A 13,941-nucleotide genomic window follows, 5' to 3' on the forward strand; every position below is an offset into this window, starting at 1 on the left:
TGTCGATATATTGTATATATTATAGTCGATATATTATATGTTTGAAATTAAAGGTATTAAATACGTTTCAAGATTTGCATTGTAGACACACATACAACGCGTTAAATTGTAATATTATATGTGTTGCTTTTACGACATAAGTACGTGACCGATCTATTATAAAAAACACATCCATAAAGAAGAGACAATCGACGACTGTAAGGTTCTAAAGTCATAACTCGTCAACAACGCAGATTGTTTATAATTACCCCGATAAACCTTCACGCCGAGTGAATGCAACTCGACGAAGCCAGTGCGCCGACGCCAAACATTCGTTTCGAAACACCAGTCGTTCTTCAACACGTGAGCCGATAACGCGTACACTTGCTCGCAATGTTCTAAACAAAACGCTGCAATGCCGGCTTATATCAAGTCCACGCACGGATCGATGCGTTTTGGACCTGGCACCACGAAGATTGCTCTCGATGCCGTCGTCAAATCGGGATTCCTAGTTCTAATAGGACCAGGGGGAATTCGGCAGCACGTGAGAGTTGTAGTATACAGGACTTCACTGGAGCATTTCGCTGTGATATACCCGAGAAAGCATCTGACAAAGGCTTTGGGGGTAGTGAACTTAAAGAAAACAGCTGTTGAACGCGTTGATAGCAACAACGAGTTTTTCATCAGGCAAAAAGGTTACGACGATACAATATGGGCTAGATTTTTATGCTCAGAACGCGACATAGATGCATGGATATCTGCATTCACTTGTCATTTGATAAATGTATGTCACAGTAGTCTTCCAGTGTTGACAGAGGTGGAAGAATAAAACGAAACAAATTGAATTAATTGAGGCTGTGAATTTGCAATGGGTTTAAGTGAAAGTTGATTTTTTGCTAGACCCGAGATAGCTCTTCAATATTGAACAGTGAAGTGTAAAGCTGTGAAAGTTTTGTGACTATTTCGTGTATATATAGTTAGATGTTAGTAACGATTCTTGTCACAATAACATATTAAATTGTGTTTGATTGTAAGTAATACTTTAGATATGATTACTTGGTCATTAATTCAAACAATGTCACGAAAGCCCTTATTCTAACTTGTGAACTTATTTTAGCATGTGGCCGGTTACAAGGTGGGCGTTAGTACGTATGTTTTTATAAAGTTACTAAGAAATAAATAATGATAAATATTTAAAGTACAGTTTCTTTTTCATATTTTTAGTTTCCCACTTCTTTTTATACGAAGCTTTGATCAGTGAAATGTTTGGCCTAGCCCTCTCCTTAAGTAATATATTTTATTAAATTGATTCCACTTAGGCCCCTATTGCTTCTATGAGCTCTGTCAGACCAGAGTAATATGTAATATAGGTTCAAAGGTTATTTTCGAGTTTCTAAGAAACCAAAACGGGAGATTGCTAAAAGCCTCCGCTTTTATATTTAACATTGATAGGCAAAGCCTAGAGCAGGCCTATTGTTATCACCTTTTTTTATGTCCTCTTCCTTTTTTATTTGTCCTCGAGAACAAACGAGCATACGGGTCACCCGATGGTAAGTGATCACCGCAGCCCATATTCTCTTATAACACTAGAGGAATCACAAGAGTTCATAATCATCATCATCAGCCGGAAGACGTCCACTGCTGGACAAAGGAATCCCCCAAAGATTTCCACGATGATCGGTCCTTCTCTGCACAAGAGCGTTGCCGACCTTACAAAGCGTGGAATAAATACACAATATGCATTCGAAAATTGAAATAACATTGGTATGTCGCAGGCGAGGATCGAACCTGGACACCATGGTGAGAGTCAACAGTTCAACCTAACTCGCCATCGACGCTTTTGAGTTTTGAATCGTATGTGTCACATATTAAATATTAGGGCAAAGTGCTTCATTTAAAATAATATACATTCGAATAATACAGAACTTAGATGATAATTTTAATATTGGAATGAAACGGTTATATAGGGAACTATAATTTTAGATAAAAGTAGAATGAATTCCATAATTATGTTCCAATTATACCTACAATTCTAGATGAACAAGAGATATCACTTATTAATATAAAACAAAGTCCACCACCGCGTCTGTCTATTCGCGATAAACTCAAAACAACTGCACTGATTTTCGTGCTGTTTTCGTCGTCGGAAAAAATAAGCCGTCTGGGAGCTTTCTTAACTTATTTATTCTAAGGGAAGACAGCATTTTCTTTGGGCTCGATGGGCTATTATAACAAATGAATGAATCGTGGAATTGTGTATTTTATATAGGACTATCGAAAAGTCCGCGATGGCATAATAATATGTCTATCACTTAAGTCTTAAGGATAACATACTTTATCCATTTTAATACTATAAAAAAATAGCAATTATAAAGCGGTAATGTAAAACCTGTATACCTACACAAATACGGTATCAATATCACTTTTAATTCTATATATTACTAGCTGACCCAGCAAACGTTGTATTGCTATATAAAGTAATAAAAAAAAATTTTGGGGTGTAAAAAGTAGATGCAACTGATTCTCAGACCTACCAAATGTATCGTACTACAATCATTATTGTAAGTATTGATCCATTGCCATGTTGCAACCCTATAGCGGATTTGTGGATGGAAAAGAATACTATAAAAATCGCGATACAAAAATAGGGGTTATTCGTCGAGGGTTGAAAATTTAGGGCTGTATGTATTTTTTTTTGCTATAAAAATACGTCAATAAAAAAAAATTAGAGGTATTTAGGGACCACCCTTAACATGTAGGGGGATAAAAAATAGATAGTAGCCGATTCACAGACCTACTGAATATGCTTATAAAATTTGGTAAAAATCAGTAAAGCTGTTTCGGGGGAGTAAGGTAACTAACATTGTGACACGAGAATTTTATATATAAGATAAAATCATTTAGAAATACGTTTTTGTTTCATTTTTAACTTAACTTTGGTTAGGTACACATTTCCGATGACATCCTACATTATTCCCGAATACTTACATATTTTTTTTTTATATTGACAGAACATCGTCTGTTGGGTCAGTTGTAATTATATTAGTCATTTAATAATATTATAACCAAATTCGAAATTGCTATTGCCAAAAGAAGAAAAAAAAAAAAAATTCGAAATTTTTTTGAATATAAAAAAAAAATTAACATATGTTGTATAATTACTTAGTTACCAACCTATTTTAAATTTCAAGAAAAGAAAATAATTTACACAAATTCATAGAAATCCAAAGTCTATTAAATTTTTTATTTTTTTGAGCATTGGTAACGAGATCATCAGTTTAATCAAAATAATCAATGACCGTCTATAGTTCGTGATTGAAAATAATATAATTAAAAAAAAAACATTTTGCATGTATGTGAAATAAATTTCGTAATATAGGTTAAGGGGCCATTTTTGAGAAGATACAATGCTTTAATATGTCAAGTCCTTAATAATGCCGTAGATGTTTTTCTAATAAAAATAAAAAATAGTATCCTTCGAGGCAAAGAAACACAAGAAAAAATGGCCGTTTCGAAGTGTTTTAGATTGTGAATTTCGAAATTAATTATTGTAACTAATTATTTAGAAATGTGTTTTGGAGAATTTGCACATCATAAATGTGGCAAATATGTACTTTATAATAAATATTTATGTAACATCAATCTAACATGCTTATATAAATAAAAATTTTGACTTTGAAATATATTGGACGGTATCATATTATTCATATAGGCTGCAGTAATAGGTACGTAACTAGGTCAAACTAAAAGTTTTGCGTAACTTAAAAAAACAACATGTTATTTAACCAAAATATTATATTTATTGCTTTTCAAAATACTCTCCTTTACACTTTATTTATTTATTTACTAATAATCCAACAGGTTTATATACCATTACAATAGACTTACAAATAGTTTTACAAATATGCCAATTTAGGATTAAGAATAATAGTTACAAAACTTTAATAGGTATACATCTGTTATTTAATGCTAATATTATTACATACGTTAATAATAATATTATTTAAGAGGTGTGTGTGTGTGTGTGTATAGTGTAGGTGAGTGAGGGTGTAGGTGATTGAGTGTTTTCGTGTTTATGTTATACAATTTTATTTTCGTGTGTTTTAAGTATTGAGATTTCGTGTAAAAAGCGTTGCTTAGACGTCGCAAAAATGTCAGTACCTGCGTACTCGGTATTATATAAGTATGTTATACGTTTTAAAATATTGTTCTGGGCATAATTTGTAGTTACTTGGGGGACGTGAAACAAGGAAGTGTGACGGGTTCTGTAGTCCGGTACGCTTAGATATATAGATTCTAATAATTCCGAACAGTCTATAAGGTTATTCCATAACATATGGAGTAACAGTATATCGCTTTTTTTCCGCCGTATAAACAGAGGTTCCATTCTAAAGCGTCCACAGACATCGTCATAGGTGTCGAAATGAGAGTAATCCTTGAAGCACAAGAATCTGACAAACTTCTTCTGTATAGACTCAATTTTGTTTATATGTACTGCATTGTGAGGTGACCAAATACATGATGCATAATCAAGGATACTCCTTGCGTATGTTGAGTACAGAGTTTTCATGCATGTTATATTTGTAAAAGAACTACATGTACGTTTGATAAATCCGAGTCGTTTAAGAGCTCCATTAGTTATAATTTCAATGTGTTCAGACATAGTTAATTTAGAGTCCAGTGTAACACCAAGATCCCAAACTGACTTTACTTCTTTTATTAAGGAGTCACCCATCTTGTACGTAAATTTAATCGGACATTTTTGCCTCGTGAATGTTATTTTTTGGCACTTGCTGCCATTTATACATATGCGATTCTTCGTGTAATATACTGCCAGATTATTCAAATCCTTTTGTATGAGATGACAGTCTGTAGTTGAATCAATGGCATAGTAAATTTTCTTATCATCTGCATACATCAAGAAACGTGCGTGTTTAAAACAGATAAATATGTCAAATAAGTATACATTATACAGCAATGGTCCTAAAATAGATCCCTGTGGAACTCCAGATAACACATATATAAAATCACTTTTGGCACCACCCAGAACTACAGCCTGTCTTCTGTTTATTATGTAGGAGTAAAGCCATCTATGTAAATCACCTCTTATACCAAGTGGATATAATTTTTTTTGCAGAATAATGTGATCCACGCGGTCAAAAGCCTTTTCAAAATCCGTATAAGATAACATCCACCTGTTTTCCTTTACTCATTTTATCGACAGTGTAATTAACAAGCACAGACAAGTTTGTAAGAGTAGAGCGCCTCTTCATGAAACCATGTTGTTCTGGTGGTAAAAATTTATGTACGAGAGGTGTAATACGCTTCTGTATTACAATCTCGAAAATTTTTGCCATCGAGTTGAGGATTGATATAGGTCTGTAGTTAACGATCTGGTTTCGTTGTCCAGTTTTGTATATTGGCACAATGAGGGCCTCTTTCCATTTTCCAGGGAACTCTCCGTAACGATTAACAGACAAGGTAAATATAATCGATAAAAGTAAAGCTAAAGTATCGGTACAATTTTTAAGAAACACTGGAGGTATTCCATCACTGCCCGTGCCCTTATTTATTTTGAGTGATTTCAGAATGCGTTTTATTTCATGTGCATCTACTGATATTTTCGATATAAGTTCGTTGTTTAGGCAACCCGATGGAAGTTCATAATCATCATAGGAATCTGCGGGATTTTCAAAAACACTTTTGAAGTGTTGACTAAAAGCAGAGCATATCTCGGTCTCATTATTGAAATCTTTTCCGTTGTATGACATAGTGTTAGGATGACCTATATTACCCGTTCTTAGGGATTTAACGTATGACCATAAACGGGTAGGATCTTTATTGATATATTCTTGCATACGATCGATATAAAATTTAAAACATTTTTTTTTTTGTAAAAGTTTTTGTCTTGAACGAAGTAAGCAAAATTCATCGAAATCTAGCGGATTTTTATATTTTTTCCATTTTTTGTGAAGTTTTAATTTATCTTTTACCACGTGTATAAATGCTCTACTATACCAGCATGGAAATTTTTTTGATGATTTATTTGTAATTCAGGTGTGAACAGAGCTATCAGATTATTAATCTGCTTATAGAATATATCAAGTATGTCGTTGATGTTGTCTCCTAGTAGAGTGTTATGCCAGTTTATTTTGGAAAGGCCTTCATTTATTTCAATAAAGTTTGATCTATGAAAATTAAAGCGAGAGCTATCTCTCGCTTTAATCGCTATCACTGCCTCTTTGGAATTGGTAAAAGTGAAACCTCTCATCAAATCTTTGATTTTGGGGAAAATACAGAAATCACAGATGACGTGGTTGTACTTTTTCGGAAGCTAAAATGACATAGTTTTGTTGGCCGTATGTGAAGAAGGGTTGTCATGATGTAGGAAAACGCGGCTTTTTGGTCATCTTTCACGAACTTTTTTTAACACCATGGGAACACAAATGTTAGAATACCACTCTGTATTAACACTCTTTTGATCTTCAAGTGGAATTGTGCAGATGGGACTCGTAGCTGAGAAAAAAATGAGATAATTTTTTTACTAACGTTTCTTGCCTGCCTCACTTTTGTTGGCCTGTTCTCATTTTCAAACACTCAATCACAAGATTGCTGTTTTTTTTCGGGTTCAAAACAATAAATCCACGTTTCGTCTCCTGTGACAATGTCATTAACAGCATAGAATGTCCGCTATCGTACTTCATTAGCATCTGTGAGCACCACTCCACGCGAGCCCGCTTCTGTTCATGAGGGATCTTACGACAGCAAAGTTTTAATTTAATTCTTCGTGTATAAATTTCTGAATTTGGCTCATACCAATCCTCAATAGTCCTCGAATTCTCTCATAGGTAATCCGCGGCTTTTCTTCAATTAGCCGCTTAACAGTAGCCACATTATTTTCGTTGACGGCAGTTGAAGGCCGCCCTTCGCGAAATTCGTCATGTAAAGAAATCCGACCTCTCTCAAATTCAGCAAACCATCGCCTCACGGTGCTTCTCTCTCAAAAGCATTTTGAAGACGAGAACTTTTAAAATATTTTGATGTGTAATAAAAAACAATTGACAAATGATTTCCCGCCCATTGTTTTTTTTATTACTAAGAAGGTTGCAGCGTTTAAAAAAATATAACATTCGAAATTTAAATAGTTCCGATTAGCTAGAAGTGCAAAACTTTTAGTGTACACCATGTAAGCAGATACTAACGCTTATGAACTATAAGTTGTTCAAACGTAATCTAATTTATAAAATTATCGTGTAATGGTGTTAAACTTTGAACTCCTCCGGAACGGCTTGACCAATTCTATGAAATTTTGATTACATATTGGGTAGGTCTGAGAATCGGACAACGTCTATTTCCCCCCTAAATGTTAAGGGTGGTCGAAACACGTTTTTTTTTTAAATTTTTTTGACATTTTTTTTAAATTTGTTTGATTATGAGTCAGTATTAAAAATAACATAGTTACAACTTTAAATTTTCACCCATCTACGATCAACAGTTACTTTTGTATCGCGATTTTAATATCGGCAATACAACGTTTGCTGGGTCAGCTTGTATATTATACATTTCGAGTTATATTTAGATGCAAACCCTTTGGAATTCACGCTCTGTAAGAACCAGGACATTTCGCATGCGAAGTCTGCAGGTGCAATGATAAAATGCGATCATGGGAATGTTAAAGGGATCAAATTATGCGACCAACTTCCTTCTAGGTGTTGCCAACATGCCACCCATTTAGCAGCTAACAAGGTTGCATAGTTATTTCGTCTCGTTACGTCAAATGTAAAGATACAAGTAATTTTCACATAACTGTGGTATTTTTCTCTACGAACCTTAACATGACGACATCATTTTTTTCACATTTTTTCGATTTTTGACAATGAAAGTGATTTGTCGTGCTACAACCCAAAGAGAATTTAAACACTACGTTCACTACAATCTTGTGGGATCTCTCCCAAAGGATCTCTCGTTTGTCGAAGATATTTTACTTCGATGGCAGTCCCTTATTAAAACAAAATTTTTCCGGGAGCGAGAGACTCCTAGACGAATAAGTGATTTGTGCGACGGTGCCTTTGATTTAGGCGATCGAGAATTCTAGTCACTAGGATTTGGAGCCAAAGATCTTTCATATTGGGAATACGATGATGTCAAAAGAAGCTATTATTTCGAACTGTAAAACGAATATTACTTACACTCGAAAGTATTATAAGATCACAGATTTATGTTTAAAACGTACTTGCCAAAAGAATGAAGAATTCTCGGTTCAATTAAAGAATCTATGAATTCAATTTAAATTGTTATTTTTAATTAAAAGTTTTTTTTTTATGAAAATAAGGGACGAGACGAGCAGTACGGTCAGCTGATGGTAATTGATGCGCCCTGCTCATTACAATGCAGTGCCGCTCAGGATTCCTGAAATCCCCCAAAAATTCTGAGCAGCACTACAACGATGTTAAGTCTCATTTGTTCAGTAATTTCACTAGCTACGGCGCCCTTCAGACCGAAACACAGTAATGCTTACACATTACTGCTTCACGGCAGAAATAGGCGCCGTTGTGGTACCCATAATCTAGCCGGCATCCTGTGCAAAGGAGCCTCCTACTCTTCTTTCAGTAAAATGTTACATCTACAATATTTAAGGTGGTGTTACCTCCATGTGGCATAGCTATGGGACGTCATATATAGATTCGCTTACGTTAATTACTTTTAGACGGTTTTGCATACTTGCTATCTTTTACCTGGTGTCGGGTTAAAAGGGTTTACCACGCGGTTTAAATCAAAGAGAGTTGAGAGCCTGGACGCCTTCATTCGGCGCCTCGTCGTCGCCATCTTCGCGCGAGGCGACGCGTCAGGTTTGCACATCTGCGGGACTTGGCGCTCTGGCACGCGCGGCCATTTAGGGCCCGGCTATTCATCGACCTGTACCCTTACGAGGCTTGAGCGCTAGGGCCACCAGGGAGACGATCACTACCGAATTCAACATCGCGCCCAATGCTCCATATTAGTGTCGCCCACCTAGACAATGATCTGAAAGGGATGAACAAGACGATCCCAAAGCGCAGCATCCGCTCTCCCACCCCATGACTTGGGCACCGTCATACCAGCGAAAGATACCTGATCCAGGGGACAAATTAGCTCCGAAAATCGTCTCATGCGCGCCAGAAGTATGAAAACGTGTGTGTGTGTAAAATCAAATCAATGTCACTTTATTCTTTTAAGTCCATAGAAAGAGAAGGAAATTCCTTGAAAACCGCGTTGTAGAGAAACGCCCGACGACCAGATGGTGGGATTAATATCCTAGCTTGTATGGTGTCGTGCGAAAGTGGGATTCGATAGCAGGAATCAGGTCAAAAACCTCAATACTCTCGAACATAGAAAACGCACAACGAAACGACAGCCTTCTCACACAACCGGAATTGAAAAACATTTTTTTTCATCAATGTATCTTATGATGGGTTTGAGTTACGTTTGACTATGTTTATTACATAGCTTTACATATTATATTGTAATTGCAATCATTTGTAAATCGATAAAAATGTAAATATCGATTTAAAAGAGTGGCAATGAGTTTCTTTCTACTTCTTCTCATTAGCTCAACCCTTTACGTAGTAGCGGTAGATTCAATAAAAAATACTTTTTTTGACATTCATAAGTGTCATTTCCGTGATCTACATGAATAAAGTTATTTTGATTTGATTTATGACCTTGTTTATAAATATATTCCATCCATGCGATAAAACCTTTAGCGTCAGTAGGTACCGTCCCGTAAACTCGTTTCACTCTATTATTCCAAAAATAAAATTAAAATCCTTAATCGCAATATCTGGTAATTTATAACAGCACAATAAAAACATTAGATAACTTATTCGGTATCTAGTTATGCAAATAACAGATATTACCACAATTCTTAGACATAAACGGTTCGATTTGAAAGCATGAAAATCGGGCTAAAGAAGGTTTGTATTGAATAATTTTATGTAATACTATCTGACCCGGCAAACGTTGTTTTGCCATATAAATTATTTTTAGACTTTTCTTGGACAATTGCAAATTTTTTCTAAAATAAAAGTTATTTTTTATATAAACGTAGCCTAAATTACTCCTTATTACATCAGCTACCTGCCAATAAAAGTCCTGTCAAAATTGGTCTAGCGATTTCAGAGATTAGCCGGAACAAACAGACCGACATAAATTGTAAAGTTGATGCATTTCATCAATAGCTAGATATATTCCAAAAAATAATAATCATAATATGAAGATAGATTGCATTTAAGTCAAACATATCATACTAAAATAGGTACGAAAAGAAAATGTTGGTTAAATAGGTCATACAAACATTCGTTTTATGTAGAGTTTTTTTTTTTGAAAATAAGGGACGAGACGAGCAGGACATTCAGCTGATAGTAATTGATACGCCCTGCTCATTAGGTTTATTGAAAAACCCAAAAAAATCTGAGTGGCAATACATTTCCGCTCGTCACCTTGAGACATAAGATGTTAAGTGTCATTTGCCCAGTAATTTCTCTAGCTACGGCAACCCTTCATACCGAAACAATAATGTTTACACATTACTGCTTTAGTCCGGTCAATTTTGACATTCGAAGTTACATAAAGTCCCAACAAGCTGAAAATCAATGAAATTGTTCAAAACATAATTATAAACAATGTTTGAAAGTTCCCCATCATTCCCATGTATGGAATAAAAATTTTATTCAAGGTCAAAGGTCAAAAAAATGAGTTTTTTCGCGATTTAAAAGTTGTTATCGACATAATATGCACACGTTTCCACGCCACCTATGAGGTAGTGTACTTAACGCGTTTTTTATAACTTTTTGAATCGATATATCTCAGAAACGGTGGCTCGTAACAAAAAAAGTACTGATACATTTTGTATAGATAATTTTATGATCTACAATTTTTGTCTGAGGTGCTTTGATAAAACTTACCGTTCTGCTTAAAATCGCGAAAAACTCATTTTTTTACCTTTGACCTTGAATAAAAAAAAAATCCATACACGGAAATGATGGGGAACTTTTAAACATTGTTTATAATTATGTTTTGAACAATTTCACTGATTTTCAGCTTGTTGGGACTTTATGTAACTTCACTCTCATTTTTTGGTCTAAATTGACCGGACTACTATACGGCAGAAAAAGGCGCCGATGTGGAACCCATAAAATAGCCCGGCAACGTGTGCAACGGAGCCAAAGTTCACTAATAAAAACAATTTAGAGCGCAATACTATTATATAATAGTTTATAGTTACCTTAATTTAGAAGCCAATTAAACCGTCCATACAAGTTTACAATATCGCGAACCAAATATGCACAGAACCATTACGATACGACCACGTTTATGTTGTTAAAAATTATGCGACCAATTAACAAAAGCAAATCTTACAAAACCGGTAAAAGCATGAACTCCAACACAACACAACGCAACTCGCAGATTAAACAAAACATGCGTTCTTTTGTGATAGCCGCAGTTCTAATAATTTATTTATATTTCACTGTATCATTCACGCCGATGACAAAAGAGGCTCATGTTGAGAAGATTAATAAAATGAATGAAGATGTGGAACCGTTTAGAAAGAATCTTACAGAATGCGCAAGACAAGTCAAAGCATCTATGGCAGATGTCGAGAATTTCTTAAAAAGAATACCCCAATCCACGTTACAAGGTAAATGTTTCGTTGCGTGCATCTTAAAACGTAACCGAATTATAGTTAACAATAAAATATCAAAAGAGAACCTTCTAGAAGCAAACAGAGCCGTGTATGGTGAGGATAGTGAAGTTATGAATAGATTGAACAAAGCAATTGTTGAGTGTTATGACGTTATCGAAGGTGTGTTTGAAATTTGTGAATATGCAACATTGTTCAATGATTGCATGCATATGAAAATGGAGCATATATTAGATAAGGTTACAATGGAGCGACGAATGGAGGCGCTCGGTGACATGACTTCCGATCCTGATGTTTGGTCGGATGAGGAAGACGAAATACTTAAATTGGTTAAAGATGAACTTTAAAAAGTGCATAAATTTGTAAAAATAAAAGTAATTTAATATTGTGCTTAGAAAATTCTTGAAAATGTAATTTTACCTAATATAAGTAGGTAGGTATTAAAGAATGTATTCGTTCGTTCGTTATTATTCTATCTCAGAATTTAAATCAAGTCCTTAAACTTCCTTAATATTGGAACCAATTTCGCCAAAAGTCACAAAAAGTATTGGCTATATACTCACAGAAAACATTAAAATTATTGGCAACAAATATTAATGCGCCTTTCACGAAAATATTTTTTAATGTTGTTCTTGCTACAATTTCGTGGTTGTATGCACAAGGTAGGTATGGATTGATTTTTTTATGAAAATTAGGGACTAGACGAGCAGGACGTTCAGCTGGTGGTAATTGATACGCCCTGCCCATTACAATCCAGTGCCACTCAGGATTTTTGAAAAACCCTAAAATTCTGAGCGCCACTACAATTGCGCTCGTGACCTTGAGACATAAGATGTTAAGTCACATTTGCCCAGTAATTTCACCAGCTACGGCGCCCTTCAGACCGAAACACAGTAATGTCTACACATTACTGCTTCACGGCTGAACTGGGCGCCGTTGTGGTAGTCATAATCTAGCCGGCACCCTGTGCAAAGGAGCTTCCCACTGGTGAATACTACAAAATACATAAACTTACGTATTAACTATTACTTTACAAATTATATGTCAAAATTTTTAAGGATAAGCTTTGAGGTTATTTTCCTTTCTAACATTCCGCGAACCTACTAAAGAATAAATTCAGCCACTCAACGCTAGAGAACACTGCATCCAAATTCCTATGGTAAGCATTCTAACAACTGTTATCACTTTCAAGCAGTATGACAGCTAATTACTGATAGTAGAAGGTAGTAATTTATCTCTATCTGTAGATAGTATATTGGGAACGGCCATTAAAGTACTTGGAGCCCGCGGCTCCGAATAAGAAGAACATTTTCAATGCCGACATCACATCTATATTGGCACGAATTCCTATCATATTCGCTTGCATCAGTTCAAAGTTTCTATCACACACAGGTATCTATTTAGGAACTGTCCCCACTTTCAATTCCAGAGAACGCTGTTACCAAAATACTCCAATTAAGCATGCTTCTGTTATCTATTTTCTTAATTTTAACAGTAATAATGGTGGTAGCTTTTTATAGAACCCACTAGATACCAGTGGGAGACTCCTTTGCACAGGATGCCGGCAAGATTATGGGAACCACAATTTCAGCCGTGAAGCAGTAAAGTGTAAGCGTAACTGAAGGGCGTCATAGCAAGTGAAATTACTGGGCAAATGAGAATTGACAACTCATGTTTCAAGGTGACGAGCGCAGTTGTAGAGCCGCTCAGAATTTTTGGGTATTTCAATAATCTTGAGCGGCACTGGCAGCAGACGTATCACTTACCATCAGCTGAACGTCCTGCTCGTCTCATCCCTTATTTTCATAAAAAAAATAGAGATTGAGGATGTCGTCACAAAAACTAGCGAATCTCGATCGAGCCAATGTTGCAGGCCTCAGCATAATTTTGTAACACTCGCGATATATATCATGTTTTGAACATACATTTATAATGAATCAGAAATTTTCTACTGTTCTCTATAATTTCGACACTGTTGCTAGCGTTAGGTCACGTTAAATAGTCGAGGTCATTATTTAAAAATCCGAAATAACACGCGGTACACACTATTTCACATAGATGTGGTCACAATGTGGCGTATCATAAAGGTCGGCAACTAATCTGTGTTGCGGATGCCTCACATTCCCTTCACTTCCCATCACATGAGTTTGTTGCCTGTTTGCCCCCCCTTATATATATATACAAAAAATAAGTGTGTTTCAGTTCCGACGCACGACTGGAGCTTCTTCCTGAAGAACGATTGTCTTTGAACAGGGTCTAAACAAAATCAAGTCCAATGTAGT

General features: G+C 35.5%; 1 protein-coding gene across 1 annotated transcript; it reads left to right on the forward strand.

Moving 5' to 3' along the window:
- Positions 1-11,275: 11,275 nt before the first annotated feature.
- On the forward strand, positions 11,276-12,126 carry LOC126970881 (uncharacterized). Its single transcript, XM_050817030.1, has one exon. It carries the CDS (start codon positions 11,332-11,334, stop codon positions 12,004-12,006), a length of 675 nt encoding a protein of 224 aa, XP_050672987.1. The 5' UTR covers positions 11,276-11,331; the 3' UTR covers positions 12,007-12,126.
- Positions 12,127-13,941: the final 1,815 nt, after the last annotated feature.

The sequence above is a fragment of the Leptidea sinapis genome, chromosome 22 (genome assembly GCF_905404315.1).
Source record: "Leptidea sinapis chromosome 22, ilLepSina1.1, whole genome shotgun sequence".
NCBI classification, from domain to species: Eukaryota; Metazoa; Arthropoda; class Insecta; order Lepidoptera; family Pieridae; genus Leptidea; species Leptidea sinapis.

Bases quoted from the DNA above. Each gene is read 5' to 3' on its own strand.
- LOC126970881 (XM_050817030.1), top strand. From the start codon at position 11,332: ATGTTGTTAAAAATTATGCGACCAATTAACAAAAGCAAATCTTACAAA.